The sequence below is a fragment of the Neolamprologus multifasciatus genome, chromosome 7 (assembly GCF_963576455.1).
Source record: "Neolamprologus multifasciatus chromosome 7, fNeoMul1.2, whole genome shotgun sequence".
In the NCBI taxonomy this organism is placed as follows: Eukaryota; Metazoa; Chordata; class Actinopteri; order Cichliformes; family Cichlidae; genus Neolamprologus; species Neolamprologus multifasciatus.
This window is the reverse complement of record NC_140445.1, coordinates 11,108,286-11,126,624: the sequence shown is the minus strand read 5'-3', so window position 1 is coordinate 11,126,624 and position 18,339 is coordinate 11,108,286. Positions and strand designations below refer to the sequence as shown.

The 18,339-nt window shown below is 38.7% G+C and overlaps 1 protein-coding gene across 15 annotated transcripts in view; it reads right to left on the bottom strand.

Annotated features, from left to right (window-relative positions):
- Positions 1 to 1,729: 1,729 nt before the first annotated feature.
- camk2b2 (calcium/calmodulin-dependent protein kinase (CaM kinase) II beta 2) overlaps positions 1,730 to 18,339 on the bottom strand; it is a 73,129-nt gene continuing 56,519 nt past the window's right edge. For 10 of the 15 annotated variants that reach the window (XM_085165301.1, XM_085165305.1, XM_085165306.1 and 7 more), the window contains 6 exons: positions 15,908 to 15,952; positions 15,243 to 15,291; positions 10,152 to 10,227; positions 6,528 to 6,622; positions 6,189 to 6,425; positions 1,730 to 6,026 (listed from right to left, as the gene is read on the bottom strand). In XM_085165301.1, coding sequence (XP_085021427.1) covers positions 6,190 to 6,425; positions 6,528 to 6,622; positions 10,152 to 10,227; positions 15,243 to 15,291; positions 15,908 to 15,952 — 501 coding nt within the window. In that variant the 3' untranslated portion in view covers positions 1,730 to 6,026; position 6,189. The remainder of the gene's footprint in view (positions 6,027 to 6,188; positions 6,426 to 6,527; positions 6,623 to 10,151; positions 10,228 to 15,242; positions 15,292 to 15,907; positions 15,953 to 18,339) is intronic. The other 5 variants (XM_085165303.1, XM_085165310.1, XM_085165311.1 and 2 more) reach the window with 1 other exon arrangement.

Sequence of the window (18,339 nt, the reverse complement as noted above, 5' to 3'; positions counted from 1 at the left end):
TTCACAGACATAGTCTTTTTCTTGTTTTTCAGTATAACAGGTTGAAAAACCTGGTCCTGGATGAATAAGAAAGTGCAACAAGATTTCCATAGCAGAAGCCAAGAGGAGAAATGGCCTGTTTTCCAAAGATCCATGCAAAGATCCCAAGGTGTGCCTTCAGCTACAAGTGAATAACAATACAAGGGCAGATCCTGAGCTGAAATTGAACAATGCTAGAAGCGCAGTGAGGAAAACAGGCATTACACAATATCAATGCTGGTGTACCTAAGAGCAGAGAACAGCAGCCTCCAAGATCAATCTCTCAGAACCAGCATTGCAACATTGCAAATACTACTACTATTACTACTACTACTGCTAATCATAATAATCATAATGATGCTGGTGCAAGAGTACTAGAAAGAGAGATCATATTGGGGTTTTTTTTATTCTTGAATTCAAAATCCTTGTAAAACTCTGGTTTTCTTCCACAGTGTGTCTTTTATCGTGTCATCCTCTCCTCACCCCTAACCAGTTATATACTGAAAAACTTTCTTCAATGTCTGCCACTGCGATGGTTACTGTATCCTGTACAATGAGGTAACTATTGTCTCCTCTTAGATTCGTACCCACCCTCTCTCCCTTTTTCAAATAATTCACTTCTTATGGGGATCTGCCTGACCCAGGAGCTGGCACCAGTCCCCTCTGAGGCCTTCCCCAAACCACAGCCTCAATTTATGCTCAAGCCATCTGCCATTAACTACAAAAATGTTAGCAAACCTATCTGAGCATGTGATCCCAGCTAGTGAATTACTACTTTTTTTTACTGCAATTTTAAATATTTTTCTACTGTATTTCACTATAATCCGTTCCACTTTGATATCTGACATTAAGGTATTTGCAAAAGGTGAGTTTTATCTCCCTAAATTGAATATATTTCAATTTGATTTATTTATTTAGCTCCAATTTACAAAAGCAACCAAATTAGGGAACTTAACTCTGTAAGCTGAAAAACATTAATATACACTCATATGAAATCCATGGCATGTTAAAACAGTAGCTAGCACTGCTGCCTCACAGCAAGGTCTTCGATTAGAATCCACTGTCTGGCCATGGGTTTGCATAGGTTCTCTCTGGGTTCTCCGGCTGTCTTCAATAGTCCAAAGACATGCTTTTAGTGAGGTTAGGTTAATTTCCAGATTGCCCATAGTTGTGAATTGTTGTCTGTCTCTCTGTATTGGCCCTGTGTCAGACTAGGGGTGTACCTAGCCTCTTGCCCTATGGCAACTGTGATAGGTTTTGCCCCACTGTGACCCTAAATTGGATAAGTGGAAGAGAATGGGTAGAGTAAGAATTCCAGCAAAATAAAATGATGTATAATGTTTAACAAAGATTACATTTTCTAGCCTTGTCTGCAAATTCATTAATCTATAAATATTTAATATATAAGTGAGACATTTACCCTAAAATGCAACAAAAGAGAAGTAACTTTACACCTTGAAAACATTCTATAGCACAGTGCATGAGTAAATCTCCTTTTCGAACTTTCCTTTAATCACTGTGGTGGTTGAGATGTTTTTACTGACCCTTCAAACTTTGCCTTCTAAAAATACTTGCTGGAATATTCTAATATTCTGTTTAGAGGAAATACTGACATTTATTCATGTAACATTTTAAAGCACTAAAAACACAAGGAAAACTAAAACAACACGGGGTTCTTTCTAATGTTGTGAGTTGAGATAAGACGGAATAGTAGAGTGGACAGTTTTATTAGTTTACACACTGATTACATCTGATCACACTTTAATATTGATCATCATCATATAATAAATACAAAAGTACATGATAAAAGCTTTGTTTCACATACAGTCATCACCATCATCATCATTCATATCATACTTGCTCACATGAACACAGAAGAAGAAATGATAAGGATCTATCAATACACTTAAAATTTTCTTTATAGCTGAAGCCTAAGATTAACACCCAGGCCCAAACCTAGTTATTAAGTAAGAAGGTACAGCTTTCAAAGAGAACATTAATTCTAAGTAACCAATCCAATTAAAGTACTGATAGCATTGACATTTGGTTTGACCAGGAAGGGAAATTCATGGCTTTATCCTAAAGCCATAGCTCTGGAGTTTCACTGATACTAATGGTTTAAAAAACAAGAAAACAAAAACAACCCGAAGACTGTCTGATGATGCATAATTCCCCATTTCATTTTATAATGTAAATAATTAGTAATTAATAAAAGACTGTTTTGAATGACTGTTAATAATGTGTTGAACTCACTCAAAACGTTTTTACCTTTTGATACAAAACACTACTCGTGCAAAATGTGAAACACTAAATCACAGCCTTGGCTTGGCAAGTTCACCATGCGTCTCTCCAAATTTAGGTGCTTAGTGTGTTTTTGTTTTTAAATCTTCTTCGAATTTTTATGATTCAATGCAACAAGTATTTGAAAGCATATTTCTTTATTTGACATCATGAACAGCATGGATGGTGAGAAGCATTACATTGTAAATTGCTGGTATGCCCATACATTTACCCTAGTAGATGGTGTATTTTACATCACCACTTAGTACCTAAGGTTTGATTTCTTAGTGTTGTAAGAAGCACAAAGTTATCTTTCTAATACATTTTTCTTTAGTTTACTTTATAAAATCATATATGTATATTTTAATATTTCATGATAATTGATTTCCTTTCTCCATTAGGTGACAAGCTGGAACCAGCAAATTTTTATAGTTTTCTTTGAAAACCACTTCCATGATTTGATCTTTCCAGTCATCGTCCTGCGATGATTCATCCAGTCATTTAAGCTTTACTGTGTATGTGATATTTGAAGGATCAAACTAGGAATTATCATGTTCTATACTATTTGTTGAGTGAGCTAAAGTAATTTGACAATATTGTGAATATTCCTAAAATAGACCAGCTCAGTGCTTTATCTGACAGCCTGTATAAGCCTGTTTTTAATCTTCAGCATTTTTCTTCTCACATTCAATAATCATGTATGTACTTTAATCCTGTAGTCAGTCTAAATGTCAAGCTTCAATAAGCTGATGCCCCCTCAAGGACAGAAAGTTAGATCGTTAAGGGAAAATACAGCCAACAACACTAGATATTTCTGGGAGATATTGTAAAACTAAAAGATTTGATATTCTACCTAATATTTTGGTTTTACTCACTAACATTCAGGGGTGGCTGTTGCTCAGGAAGTAGACCAGGTCATCTACTAATGAGAAGGTTTGTTTTTTTGAAATCTGGCTTCTCCATGCCAAAGTATCCTCAAGCAGGTATCCTAAGCTTCCCTCCAATGTGTTCATTGGAGTATAAATGTTCAATAAAAAGGCACTTTGGCATCAAAAAAAGTCCTTGGGTAAATGAGGCAAGCTGTGTAAAGCGCTTCAAGTGCTTAAGTAGTGCAAAAAAACACTATTTCCAAACCAGTCCATTTCAAATTTCATTCCTGCCTGTGTGTTGAATCAATGTCCTGGAAAAACTGTGTAAATATTTGTGATTTAGACATTACACACAAATATTTGTAAACATATATAAAAGAAACTCTGCTTAGTGCTAGAAAAAGAAGTAATAATGTATGTGTGTGTGCAAGACACCGTTGTCTTTTACAAATATGTCAATTGACTTTTCCATATTTCCACATATTAAAACCTTCTTGTTTTAGGTCAGCCACAGCTCTACAAGAGTAAGAACAAAGTGAAAATTAGGGCTTTATGGAAAAGGAGGACCCTTTTATGAATTCTGAAATACAATATCGTTCCTGTTCATGTCTCCAGACCAGAGAAAAACTAAAGTTTATACATAAAAAATGAGAGAGTGACTCTATGTTCTTATTCCAAAATGTTCAAATGCAACTCTGGAAGATTTATCATATAATTTTCAATTTCACTTTTACTCTCTTTTAGTCTATTTTTTTTTTTTTAAATATCTGTCACTTTATGTGTTAAATGTTCTTTTGTTTTCATCAATAGATGTCTGTGTATCCTGCTCCAATCTGCTTGGCAGGCAGCTGTTTAAGGCTCCATAACTTTAGTGGTTTACACATTTGCCTCCCAAGTGAAAGGCCCCACACACGATGTGTAAGGAGCAGCAGAAAATTCTTTTTCAGCTTTCCTTTTTCTCTTAAATAGCTTCCAGCTTAGTTACAAATTATGACACAAGAGCATAATGTTACCTTATTTAAATGCTAATCATGCGGAAGGACAAGTAAATATTAGCTTTGTTGAGTTGTATCTGTACACTTTTGTGAAAATGTGACAAAATGCAATGCTTTAAGGATTCCCCTGTACCTTGATACAATCCTCCTACACTCACTGACTAACCCAATAATCAAAGAAATGCATTTTATAAGATGAGAAAGGTTTTAGAGATACATGTTTTTTGTACAGGGACAGAAAAATGTTAAAACAGACTGCTACCTTTATAGCACTTTTCTATTCTATTTCAGCACTTTCTTACCACAACTCTCATTCATATACACATCCATGTCTTTTTCTATGCCTAAACACATTTAACCTAAAATTCAGATGGATGCATTTTAAGATTTAGTATCTTCCCATGTGGAAGTAGAGGAGCCAGACATTGAACTGGAAGAGGTTGTGTTCTAATAGGTTGTCTATTAACCTTCCGGTTAGTAGATGACCTGTACTAATTCCTGAGCCACAGCCACCCAAAGCAAAAACTGACAATTAAAATATGGTTTTAAATGACCACATAATTAAAACAAACTTTGATTTCACTTTGGGAACTTTGACCTTGGCTTTCTTTTAAATCCAAAGTCTAATTTAATTATTGCAATCAAAAGTAATAACCACACACCCTTCTGTTGAGTTTAAGTTGTCACCTTTTACATTATCCAGGTTCCAATAAGTTAAATCAAAAATGATCATTTAAGGTTTTGGTTGTTGCCTTTGAAACAGTAAAGAACCTGGGCCCAAATATTACTGAGGAAGGACATATTCTGTCATGGTCACCAGAATCCTCATATACTACACTGTCATGTCAACAAAAACAGTTTATGCACTTAGAAATCCAGAAAGTAGAGGCAGCAGATTATAGCTCACCAGCAGTGCAAAAAACAAACAAACAAACAATCCAAAAAAAAAAACAAACCAGCAACAGAAAATGCACGACAACACCCCATTTACCAAATGCATTAATGTGGAATATCATGCAATTAAATACCATCAACAGCGTAACTGTAGTTAAGTCACCACAATAAAACTGGAAATTTACATAAACATTGGGATATTTCAACATTTCAACCATAGTTTCAGTAGTTAACTTGCAATGTTCGGTACATAAATATCAGTTAAGAACAACAGTAACATCTTAGCATGCTGCATGGTTTTCACTGTCTCACAGAGTGGTTGGGGGTCGTGAGGGATGAGGAATGGGGTGGTGGGGAGTTAAACACCCAATAAATAAATTAAATGAATGAATTAATTAATTGTGTTGTGCTGTGCTGTTGCACAACACAATGAAATTCATAATAAAATACACCCACCAGACTCTTTGTGTGAGACATGTGATACTGATTGTTCATTTCACACAGGCAGCCTTAGTCGTGCAGAATAGCCACTGCTAATGACAACACAGGAAAGAATCATGCATTGTCATAAAAAAGAAGAAAGGATTAAAATGGATAATAAATAGACTGTACAGTTGAAAGAACACAGAGACAGACGGTGGCCATAATTATACTAGAAGTAACAATAGGAAGGAACAATAGCTTTTTTGTTTGCTGTAGGCAGGCCGAAGAGTTACAAGAGTTTAATGTTGTAGCTGATGTGTCCTCTGCTGTCAGAAGATGGGAGCACTGCTATTACTGTCTGCTGTTGTCGAAGTTGTACAGGGAGAGAGAGAAAGAAGTGGGTGTGCAGAGTGCAGGAGCATGACCACAATCCCCAAATCAGATTCCTTCAACCCCACCACACATCCACCTGCACCTCTCTCTCAGTGCTGCTTCTTTCTCTGTGATTATCTGCTCGTTACTTTTCTGCTCTGCCTCCTCAAAATGCCTGGAAAAAAGTATTTATACCCATTCAGATTTTGCATATTTATTTTTTGTGCTGCAGATATACATTTGTTCCCATGAAGCTATATTTAATAACCCGAATGATTGAGTGAAAACACATTTTTATAAATGTTCATCCTCTGCGTGAATGCTATTGTTGTCCTACCTCACCCCTGCAGCGGGGCAGAAGGAGCTCCTGAGCAGTGGAAGTGGACATTTTGCCACCGGCTGTCCCTGCGGTGCCATACCCTGGTCTCTTCTGATTGGCTTGAGCGAGGACGGCCCTGGCCATCCACGAACTGCGTCAGGCGGATGTAGGCGATGCAGGCAGCATCGTCCCCGATTATATGCACATGGGGGTTAAGGATGGTGGTATGGATAGGTTTGCTGTTCTTTGAGAGAACTGATGGGAGACAAATAGTCCACTTAGCGATGAATATTAAATATAGATGTATCATATATTTTACATTTTCAAAACATCAGGAGTAGATTGAACTAGTCTTACGATTGTCAAAGTAAAATCTATGGAAGTCCATTCCCTCCACCAGATTTCCCAGCCCCTCAGGTTCAAATGAGGTCAGACCAGGGTCGCAGATCTTCCTGTTAGTCAAGATATATTTTTACACAAATGATGCACGGAATAATTTAAAGAGTTCTGTAACAATATTTTAGCAATGTTATATGCAAAAATATTATATAAAATGTAGTCTGTTGGCCTGTCTCATAAGTTTCACTCGCAACTCATTAGTGGCTTTATATCTCATAGCTAAAACATTTTTAAAAAATTTATAACACTGACAAGGAGACCTAAAATTCTGCCCACGTCTGTTTAAGCAGTTACAGTTACTGTTTCATAGCTCTGACTTAGCATGTCAAAATTCTTGCTTACTAAGTAACAACCATTATAGACCATCTCACAACTGCACCCAGGTTTGTTAATACAGTAGTTTCTTTTTATTTATGCATTTATGATGCACCTTCCAAACTGTTACAATATTAAACAATGTATACACAATAAGTAAAGATATTATAGAGCTTATAATTTTGCTCTTTCATGCTCCTCCCTCATGGAATGGGATCAAATGCTGCATAGAGTCACACTTTGAATAGCAATAACAATAATAATAATAATAAATATAGCGATAAAAACAACAATCATTGTCACAAAATACTAAATGGAAAACCTTTAACCTTTTAATTTAAACCCTTTCCAGTATTTCTTATCTCATTTCATTTTATCCTACATTATATTTCACTAATAACTATATTCATCACTTACAGTTTAATTTCTTGGCACTATCATATGGACGCTGGAGAATCTTTTTTTTTTTTCACTGCAGTGAGTAAGTTTTTTATCTTCCTTTTCTCATGTGTGTGTGATGCTCAGTTTTGCTGCTGCTCTGTCAGGTGGATTCTGTTCAACTGTGTCTCCTCCTTAGTATATAAAATGGTGTAAAAAAAAGTGTTTGCCCCTTCCTTATTTCCTATTTTTGTATGTTTGTCACACTTAAATGTTTCAGATCATCAAACTAATTTAATTATTAGACAAAGATGGGAGTCTTGGAGATCATCAAGATGTTTTCTGGCATTTCCCTCTTGTCTGTCATTTTATGTGTCAGTCAGTTCTAGCCCTGCCTTGTTACCATTTTTGCTTTTTTTCATCACCTGTTTACAAGCAAATAAAGCTGTGATTCTGAGTTTAGTTCTTCTATAATCTTCTATATACCAAAGTATTGTAGATTCCAAGTAAATCTTTTTCTTAGGATTGCATAGACATTTGTAGACAATATGTTGTGTAAACTGACTGAAATAGAAGTCTATGCCAGGGTGCTGGAAAGGAGAATTCGTCCGCTAGTGAACCTCAGATATAGGAGGAACAATGCGGTTTTCGTCCTGGTCGCGGAACACTGGACCATCCTCTCAAGCATACTTGAGGGCGCATGGGAGTCTACATGTGTTTTGTGGACTTGGAGAAGGCATTCGACTGTGTCGACTGTGTCCCTGAGGCCATGGTTCTCAGCCGGAAAAGGGTGGAGTGCCCACTCAGGGTCGGGGATGAGTTCCTGCCCCAAGTGGAGGAGTTCAAGTATCTCGGGGTCTTGTTCGCAAGTGATGGGAGAAGGGAGCCGGAGATCGACAGATGGATTGGTACAGCGGCCGCACCGGTCCGTCGTGGTGAAGAGAGAGCTGAGTGTAAAAGTGAAGCTCTCAATTTATCTACGTCCCTATCCTCACCTATGGCCACGAGATGTGTGTAGTGACCGAAAGAATGAGATTGCGGATACAAGCGGCGGAAATGAGCTTCCTCCGAAGGGTGGCTGGCCTCTCCCTTAGAGATAGGGTGAGAAGTTCAGCCATCCAGGAGGGGCTCAGAGTAGAGCCGCTGCTCTTCCACATCAAAAGGAGCCAGCTGAGGTGGTTTGGGCATCTGACAAGGATGCCTCCTGGGCGCCTCCTGGGTGGGATGATCTGATATCCTCGTGTCGGTGTTATTCCCACATCATCATAATAAATGTTGTTCCAGGTTCAACATTGCAAGTGACCAATTTTGTGCCTTTGAAAAATACAGCCTTAAAAAAATCTACTTCACTTGCGAGAAGAGAAACCGCTTCTGTCCGCCGATCCAGGAACTTGAATTCTTTGAATTTCAGGATACTTTTCTTTAATAAACAGTAAGCATTATTACATACATTACATATTGTCCTTAAATAGGTGGTTTACCTTCTCGCAAGTGAAGTTGATTTTTTTAAGGCGTTTTTTTTTTTTTCGAGGTCGCGGATGACATCAGGAGAAGATGATTGGTCACTTGCAATGTTGAACCTGGAACAACATTATTTATGATGACGAGGGAACAACGCCAACACGAGGATATCAGATCGTCCTCCTGGGTGAGGTGTTCCGGACATGTCCCACTGGGAGGAGGCCCCGGGGCAGACCCAGGACACGCTGGAGAGATTATATCTCTCGGCTGGCCTGGGAACGCCTTGGTGTTCCCCCGGATAAGCTAGAGGAGGTGGCTGGGGAGAGGGAGGTCTGGGCTTCTCTGCTTAGGTTGCTGCCCCAGCGACCCGGCCCCGGATAAAGCAGAAGAAGATGGATGGATGTTGTGTAAATTTAATTTAGTATTTAACTTTTTCTCATTGTGTATCATGACTTCAGCTGAATCTTATAACTGTGACTGAGCAAGTCAAATATTTAATCCAGTTAAAATTTTAAATTTTTTCAAAAACAATCTCACTTTCAATTTTGAACTAATTACTAAAGATTGTGAATTTAGTAGTTCATACTCCACAGTTTAGTGGTTTAAACAGTCACCTAACAAGCAAAAGTTTCTTGGTTCAGTCCTGGGGGAGACACAAATCCTTCTAGGGTTGCATCAAGATAGGCAGCTGATGTAAAAAATCTGCCAAAACAAACATGTGGCACCTCCTTCTGATGTGACTCCTTGTGAATAAGGGAACAGGCAAAAGTAGCTTATTCTACTAAAGATGGTAAGTTTAACTTAGAGTTAAAATTTAACCCAGACTTTTAGTCTCGATTTTTGACTTGCAAATGTATACTTTTGAGGCAGTAGTTCAAATTGCACTTTTGACTTCCCTGTGTTACATAAATGTACCTACACCGATCATGGTTGTAATTTTTTGAAATTTTATATTACTATCTTTTGAATTTGACTCAGTATGACATACAATTACTATGTCTTTGTAGTTCCACTTCCAATTTAGAATAGCAAATCTTACTCAAAGTAACTTAGACTTATTTTTGAGCTCTGTGAGTAACTGTTGTATTGTTTTTGCTTATAATATAATTGCTTTTTTTAATCTGTGTCACCGTTCTTTGTGGAAATGGGTTTCCATCACTCTAGGTACACTTTAACCACCCCTCCCCACTCTATCTCAGAAGCATTATTCTTAATTATACGGCAGGTAGAGAGGGGAAGAGAGGATAAAACAATGACTACAATTACTTTTTAATCTTTTAATACAACATGTTTTTATGTCTATCAGATTAATGGTTCTCTGTGGCTGATGGAGAGCTTTAATGTCCACTTAACAAGCTAAAATTGTACTGTTGCAGCAGCTGTTTAAAAAATCTTTTGTGGAACCAGAAGGATGTGCATTGGACTTACGCGTAGGCCTCAAAGTCTCCATTGTTGACAGCCTCAATAAGCTGCTCTGTGATCTTTATGATTTCCTGTTTGCGAGCTGCAGAGAAGAAACAAAAAGTGTGAGAAAATCTGATTGTATCCCAAGTGACATTTCGGCTTCACTGTGAAGCTACAATGTACTAATGGTCCAATGTACGAATGCAAAACTCAGCTCATGACACTGAAAAATTGAATGCAAATCACTTCACACTTACCTATGAGCTTGCTATTCATTGTAAATGTTATCAGTCATCGCTTTCTCATCTGAGGTTATGAGTGAAAACTTCTTCATGCTGCTAAACACAAAAACTACTTCACTACTTAGATCCTCCCCTACATATCCCCCATTTTTTAAAATGCTTCCAACTGCTCTGTAAAGGCGATGAATTGCTCGCTACCATCCATCATCCATCATATCTCGTTTGCATGTGAGGCTGCTTGAGCTCATCAAGCTATTCTTGTCCCAGCTCTTCAGATGAGATTTACTGTGTCCCTTTCCCCTCGCTTCCTCCCTACACTGAGAGGAAGGCTTAGCTTGCTCTAATTGTCCCTCTTCCTCCCTCTCTCTCTCTCTCTCTCTCTCTCGTTCCCCACCTCTTTCAGTCTCTCCACCTCTCTCGGTTTTTAATTTTGCTTTGTGCCTCTGTTTATCAAAAATTCACCTCTGCACTTCAAAACTCCAGTTTATTGTCTATATCAATACTCATGAAAAATTAGCAACATGCAAATATTACTGCATTTTTCAAAAATATACTTATATCTCAGATGAACAACAAAACATAACATATTATGCCATGCATCAAACATTATACTATTTCCTATAAAGAAAATAAGCCAATTGCAGAAGCAGTAAGTGAAGAATTAAGCACCTTGCTGCTTTTTACCTTCTAAATCATAACAATAATAATATTTGTGTACTTGCATGTCCTCCTTTCTGTCTTTAAACACAAGAGTTTGAAACATTTTGAATGAATTCCAATAAGATGTTGTACAAGTGTAGACTGGGGTCATGTTAAGATTCCATTATTCCATTATATATGATTTGGCTTATATCTCCCAAGGTCTTCAACACCAACTTTATGATTTATTGGTAAAAGTGACAAAAAGACTAACAACTTAGAAACAGTTATTCTTAAAACTGTGGTGTGTATTGTCAGCATATACAAATTATAAAGATTTAAAATATCATGACACATGACACTATCTATCTATCTATCTATCTACCTACCTATCTATCTATCTATATACATACATACATACACACACACACACACACACACACACACACATATATATATATATATATATATATATATATATATATATATATATATATATGTATGTATCTATGTATAGCTGCACGGCGTCAACGCGTTAGCACGGTTAGCTTGTTAACACATTAGTGCCGTGCAGCCCCACGGGGCGATCCGCGCTAACTCACTAACGGAGATTTGCCGTGTTAATGCAGTTATGGCTTTAACGTCATTTTAACAAGATTAACACTGACAGCACTAATAATTTTATAAAGTAAACTAAAGAAAAATGTATTAGAAAGGTAACTTTGTGCTTCTTATAACACTAAGATATCAAACCTTAAGTACTAAACGGTGATGTAAAATACATATATATATTTCACATCTGCCTTTCTTAGAAGTTGACCCCAAAATGTGTTATATAATTAAAGAAAGTAATGTCAAGCAAAAGAAAATGAGCTATCAAATTAGTTAGAAATAAACTATTGTATAATGTTATATAATAAGTTCAAGTTATTCATGTCCAGACAAAGCTATATTATTGTCACATTAAGTACTCCTCTATAATAGCAGGGTATCAGTGGGAGCTGTGCTACCGTTGGCTGAAGACAAAGTGAGAGGAAGGGAGAGGTTTTGTCCATGAGTGTCATGGTCATGGTTTGGGTTTTGAGAGTTGATGGATCTTTTGGATTCAGAAAAAGTTTTATGTTTAGGTTTTATTTCTTGTCTCTTTCTATTATACAAAAACATTTTTAATTCCCCATTTGCCCTGTAGAGAGTCTTTATCCTTCAAGCTCGGGTCCTCTACCAGTGGCTTGAGGGTCCCATGCAGTATCTTTGAACTTCTGGACAGAAATCTCAGATGTCGTTCCAGGTATCTGCTGGAGCTACTTCCCCAGTTTTAGGATCACTGACTCGAGTGCTCCAATTACCACGTGGACCACTGTTGTCCAAATTCCAGACCATGCTCAGCACCGATGTTCTTGTATACTGTGCCAGCCACTCAGTTGTGGCATTCCTGCTGTTATGTGTTGGATTGTCTCAGGGGCATCTTTGCACAGCCTGCACCTGGGGTCTTCCCTGGTGTAGTAGACCCTCTGTGGATCTTACTGCCTTTGTGGACACTTCTTCTATCTGACAGTGGTACATACCATGCAGGGGCCTGTCTATCCATGATGGTTCATCTCCTTGTTCCTCTTCTTCCTCAGGTTTGTGACTCGCTTGTCCTTGCCCTCCTTCCTTCCACTTAGCATATAGGTCTCAGGGCGCTGGATTTAAGGTGAAACCCTCCATGCATGTTAAGAAGCCTTCTTGTCTCAATGTCAGTGGTTTCTGTCTTGTCCTTTGGACAACTGATTAACACAGCAGGGTATCTGATGACAGGCAGGGCACAGGTGTTGATTGTCCAGATCTTGTTCTTCCCATTCAGCTAACTCCTCGGGACTTGCCTTACTCTCTGCAGATATTTGGTGGTTGCAGATTTCCTAGCAGCCTCTTCATGGTTCCTGTTTGCCTGTGGGATTACCAGGTACTTGTAGCTCTCCCCAACGTCTGCAGTGTTGCAATCCCCTCAGTTCTGACTACCTGACCTCTCTTTTCCAAATGATATGTCATTGCTGTAGACCCTAGTGGTGTGGATGAGTGACTCGATGTCCTGTTCACTCCTGGCATACAGCTTGACGTCATCCATGCAGAGGAGGTGGTTAACGATTGCTCCATTCTGTTGTTGGTATCCTTGGCTAGTCTTGCAGAGGATCTCACTAAGGGGATTCAGGCCTATGCAGAGCAGCAGTGGGGACAGAGTGTCTCCTTGGTAAATCCTGCACTTGATGGCAACTTGTGCTATTGGCTTGAAGTTGGCCTCCAGTGTTGTTTGCCACATCCCCATTTAATTCCTGACAAAGGCTATTAGGATCCTGTTGATTCTGTGTAGTTCTAAGCATTCCAGGATCCATGTATGAGGCACTGAGTCACAGGCTTTCTTGTAGTCAATCCAGGCAATGCACAGGTTAGTCAATCTCGTCTTGCAGCCTCTTGCATTTGACTGCTATTTACCAGGAACTGGTGTTTTACCCCTCTGGTGTTCCTGCCAATTCCTTTCTGGGCCCCACTCATGCATGGAACCATGTTTATCTTATGATCTCTGTCTCTTGTTTGTTTCTTGTCTTATTTTCATGATCCTTTGTCCCATTTGTGTTGTGTTTGGTTTTGCACTCCCTGTCTCGTTAGTCAGTTTAGTTCACTTGTGTTTCCTGGTGTGTTCCATCTCCCTCATTACCTAATGTGTATTTAAGCCCTTAGTTTCCTCCTGTCACTTGTTGTGATCTTCCTCTAGCTGTGTTTCCTGTCTGTTTGGAGTTTCCTAGCTAGTATGTTCAAGTAGCTGCCTAGATTAAGTCCCTTGCAATCTTGTTTCCTGCAGAGTCATTTGTATCCATCCATTTAACCATCAGGGTCATCTATCTAGATATACACTTCTGTGTATCATCTGGGGGTGACAGATCATGTGCTTTTCTTCTGTTTCTTGTAGTCTGTTATCTCCAAAAGTTGATTCTGTTCATCTGGATGTAGCGTTTTCAGTGGGAGAAATGTTTCGTCACTCATCCAAGCGACTTCTTTAGTCTCATCTGACTGCAGGTTTCCCCAGTCTTATAAACAGTACATTTGCATAATGACTGAAACCAGCCCACTGAAGGACCAATGGGCTGGGAGGTCAGTTCCTTTATCATAATTATGCAAATTCTCATGACCACTGATCAACAACCACTGATCAAGGCCCACTGGTCAAAGGCCACTGATCACTGGCCATGAGTACCATTCACAGAGAGTTTGGGAATGGTTGCAATCACAGCATTGTAAGATGACAAAAGATGTACCCTCAGGCCCCCTACTTGATTCAGAGATGGTCTTTCCCTTTTCACGAAAATGGCCTCCTTGACTCCGCACTCAAACCAGCGTTCCTCCCTGTCCAGGATTTGTACATTCTCATCATTGAAAGAGTGTCCACTGGCCTGACGAGGTAGCTCTTCTGTGTCAAGAATAGAATTCTTGCAGTTCGAATGAATAGAGGTAGTTACACTTGTTGATTATGAATGAAATCAGTACATTTGATCACCAGCCCCTAGGTGCTACTTACTTTCTTAAACTCCTATGGAAGGAGTCAGGGTGTACTTACTTTTTCAGAGGACTGCTAACTACAACATCTTAAATTTAACAAAATGAAATTTATCCTCTCATTTAATTTTGCAGTTTCAGCTGAATTGTAGCTTAGAGTCACGTGAAGCCACATGAATTAGATTCAAGTCAGAGACTAATAACGTAGTTACAATTATGATAATTACAATAATGGTGGGATAGAATATTGAAACAATAATATACTGTATCACTTGTCTTTGCAAACACACAATATAAATATGAGAGGCTACAACTACACAACAAAACACAAATAAAAAAAGACAAATGACAAATATATATAGAAACACAATTACCAGGGTGATGAGTTATGTGATTGATGCATTGCCTTTTAATGTATCAAAATCCTTTATTGAGATATTATTGTATCATGGGTTCCTGTGACTCTAATTGCTAATTCATTCTCCAAGGTAATCAAACTACACTTCTTCAGTCCAAATGATATAAGTGAAGTAATTCCATAATTTTAGATGTTTAAATCTTCCACATAAAATGAATATTTGATACAATGACTACATAGATTTTGTGATGTGCTACACAAAGACACTGTCTAAGAGTAAAAGGGGGCCTTATCTTGTATTGCTATGAGATTTTTAATAAAGTCAGTCTTTGCATGTATGTGGCCTACCTTTCACATCTTCATCCTCAATAGTTGTGTTGCTGCTATCAGATGATTCCTGCAAAGTACAGAAACCTCATTACAAAAAATTTCACATGAATAATTAATAAAATTAATAAAAATAAATGTGTTTTTTTACACACCCATAAATGCACACATATTCACAACACACTCAAATTTCTTCATTCTACAAATCTACAAAACCTCCACACCAGGTAAACCAAGTATACAAAGCCAAGCATTTGACTTTGCATCACTCCGACACAATGGACTGAGCTGTCTTAGCAAAAATGGACAGAGACAGACATTTCTTAGCCATTGTTACACATAGGTTGCACAGTGGTGGTATGGTGGTTACTCTGGTAGCACTCTAGTTGACATATGAAGATTGCTAAGCCAGTGGCAGAACCATTGAGCTCCACTGATCTAAACACAGTAAGCGACCATAAGACAAAGAAACACCTCACAGGACTCAAATCTCCAGCAACTCACACTCTCTCTGCCTCCCACATGCATAAATATACAAAGAGATGCACACATTTATTAAAGAAACTTCAAAAACCCTGAAAAATACAGTTTAGCCCAAATGGCTAGAGAAACAATGTGGGGACGACAATGACAAATGAAAACCAGTATAAGAAAAAAAGATGTGGACAAAAGGGAGGAGGATGTACCTTGATCCCATCTACTGGATTATGGATAACAGTAGTCTGAGGTTCCTGGAGGAAGAATGGAGAGAAAGAGAGGGGAGAAAACAGAAAGAAGTTGTGGAAACAAGTGAAGGTGTTTCATGATGGCAAAAAAAGGTTGAGAGACATAAGAGAAAGATAAGCACAGCGTAGGATGTGAGTAACACATAGAAAGATGGTAAAAATTCTGAATAGTACGTTAAAGATTGGAAAGAGTTCATGGTAAATGATGACCTTGAGACCAATAAATCAACAATTGTGAATGATAACTAATTTCTCTGTCGCATGCATTCTCTCTCATCAAAGTGATCACTTTAATCCCATTCATTTCATTATAATTTAAATAAATGCAGTTATTAATCTTGTATACAATAACTTTCAATGTATGGTAGTGTACTACATGTATGTGATTCTGCCACACATACAGTGGGGCAAAAAAGTATTTAGTCAGCCACCGATTGTGCAAGTTCCCCCACTTAAAATGATGACAGAGGTCAGTAATTTGCACCAGAGGTACACTTCAACTGTGAGAGACAGAATGTGAAAAAAAAATCCATGAATTCACATGGTAGGATTTGTAAAGAATTTATTCGTAAATCAGGGTGGAAAATAAGTATTTGGTCACCTCAAACAAGGAAAATCCCTGGCTCTCACAGACCTGTAACGTCTTCTGTAAGATTTTCTGTCCCCCACTCGTTACCTGTATGAATGGCACCTGTTTGACCTCATCATCTGTATAAAAGATACCTGTCCACAGCCTCAACCAGTCAGACTCCAAACTCCGCCATGGCCAAGACCAAAGAGCTTTCGAAGGACACCAGGAAAAGAATTGTAGACCTGCACCAGACTGGGAAGAGTGAATCTACAATAGGCAAGCAGCTTGGTGTGAAAAAATCAACTGTGGGAGCAATCATCAGAAAATGGAAGACATACAAGACCACTGATAATCTCCCTCGATCTGGGGCTCAACGCAAGATCTCATCCCGTGGGGTCAAAATGATCATGAGAACGGTGAGCAAAGATCCCAGAACCACACGGGGGGACCTGGTGAATGACCTGCAGAGAGCTGGGACCAAAGTAACAAAGGTCACCATCAGTAACACACTACAACGGCAGAGAATCAAATCCCGCAGTGCCAGACGTGTTCCGCTGCTGAAGCCAGTGCATGTCCAGGCCCGTCTGAAGTTTGCCAGAGAGCACATGGATGATACAGCAGAGGATTGGGAGAATGTGATGTGGTCAGATGAAACCAAAGTAGAACTTTTTGGTATAAACTCAACTCGTCGTGTTTGGAGGAAGAAGAATACTGAGTTGCATCCCAAGAACACCATACCTACTGTGAAGCATGGGGGTGGAAACATCATGCTATGGGGCTGTTTTTCTGCCAAGGGGACAGGACGACTGATCCATGTTAAGGACAGAATGAATGGGGCCAAGTATCGTGAGATTTTGAGCCAAAACCTCCTTCCATCAGTGAGAACTTTGAAGATGAAACGAGGCTGGGTCTTCCAACATGACAATGATCCAAAACACACCGCCCGGGCAACAAAGGAGTGGCTCCGTAAGAAGCATTTGAAAGTCCTGGAGTGGCCTAGCCAGTCTCCAGACCTCAACCCCATAGAAAATCTGTGGCGGGAGTTGAAAGTCCGTGTTGCTCGGCGACAGCCCCAAAACATCACTGCTCTTGAGAAGATCTGCATGGAGGAATGGGCCAAAATACCAGCTACTGTGTGTGCAAACCTGGTAAAGACCTATAGTAAACGTTTGACCTCTGTTATTGCCAACAAAGGTTATGTTACAAAGTATTGAGTTGTATTTTTGTTATTGACCAAATACTTATTTTCCACCCTGATTTACGAATAAATTCTTTACAAATCCTACCATGTGAATTCATGGATTTTTTTTTCACATTCTGTCTCTCACAGTTGAAGTGTACCTCTGGTGCAAATTACTGACCTCTGTCATCATTTTAAGTGGGGGAACTTGCACAATCGGTGGCTGACTAAATACTTTTTTGCCCCACTGTATACAGTAAGTGGTGTACAAAATTTTAAAAGACTAAGTCAGGTTAACTTCATCATGGAAAGACCAAAACAATGCATCCCAAGTATTTTATCTACCAAAGCTGTTTATAACTTATGGTTAGGTGCATTTATTGTCAAAAAGTAATTTTTGTAATTTAAGTTTACTGGTTAGTTCTGAGGTCATTCTTATTACATTAATGAGTTTGTTTACGATCAGTTTAGTTTCTTTTCTATTGGGTTCCCCTTGTGTCTTTGTCCTGTGTTCCTCTGTTTGTGTGTCCTTGTGTCTCGTCTCTCCTTCCTGTTTACATGTTTCCCTTGCTCTGTCATGTGTATCCATGTATGTTTCTTCAGCCCCTCATGTCTCACTCCCTCTCTCAAGTGTCCCTTCTA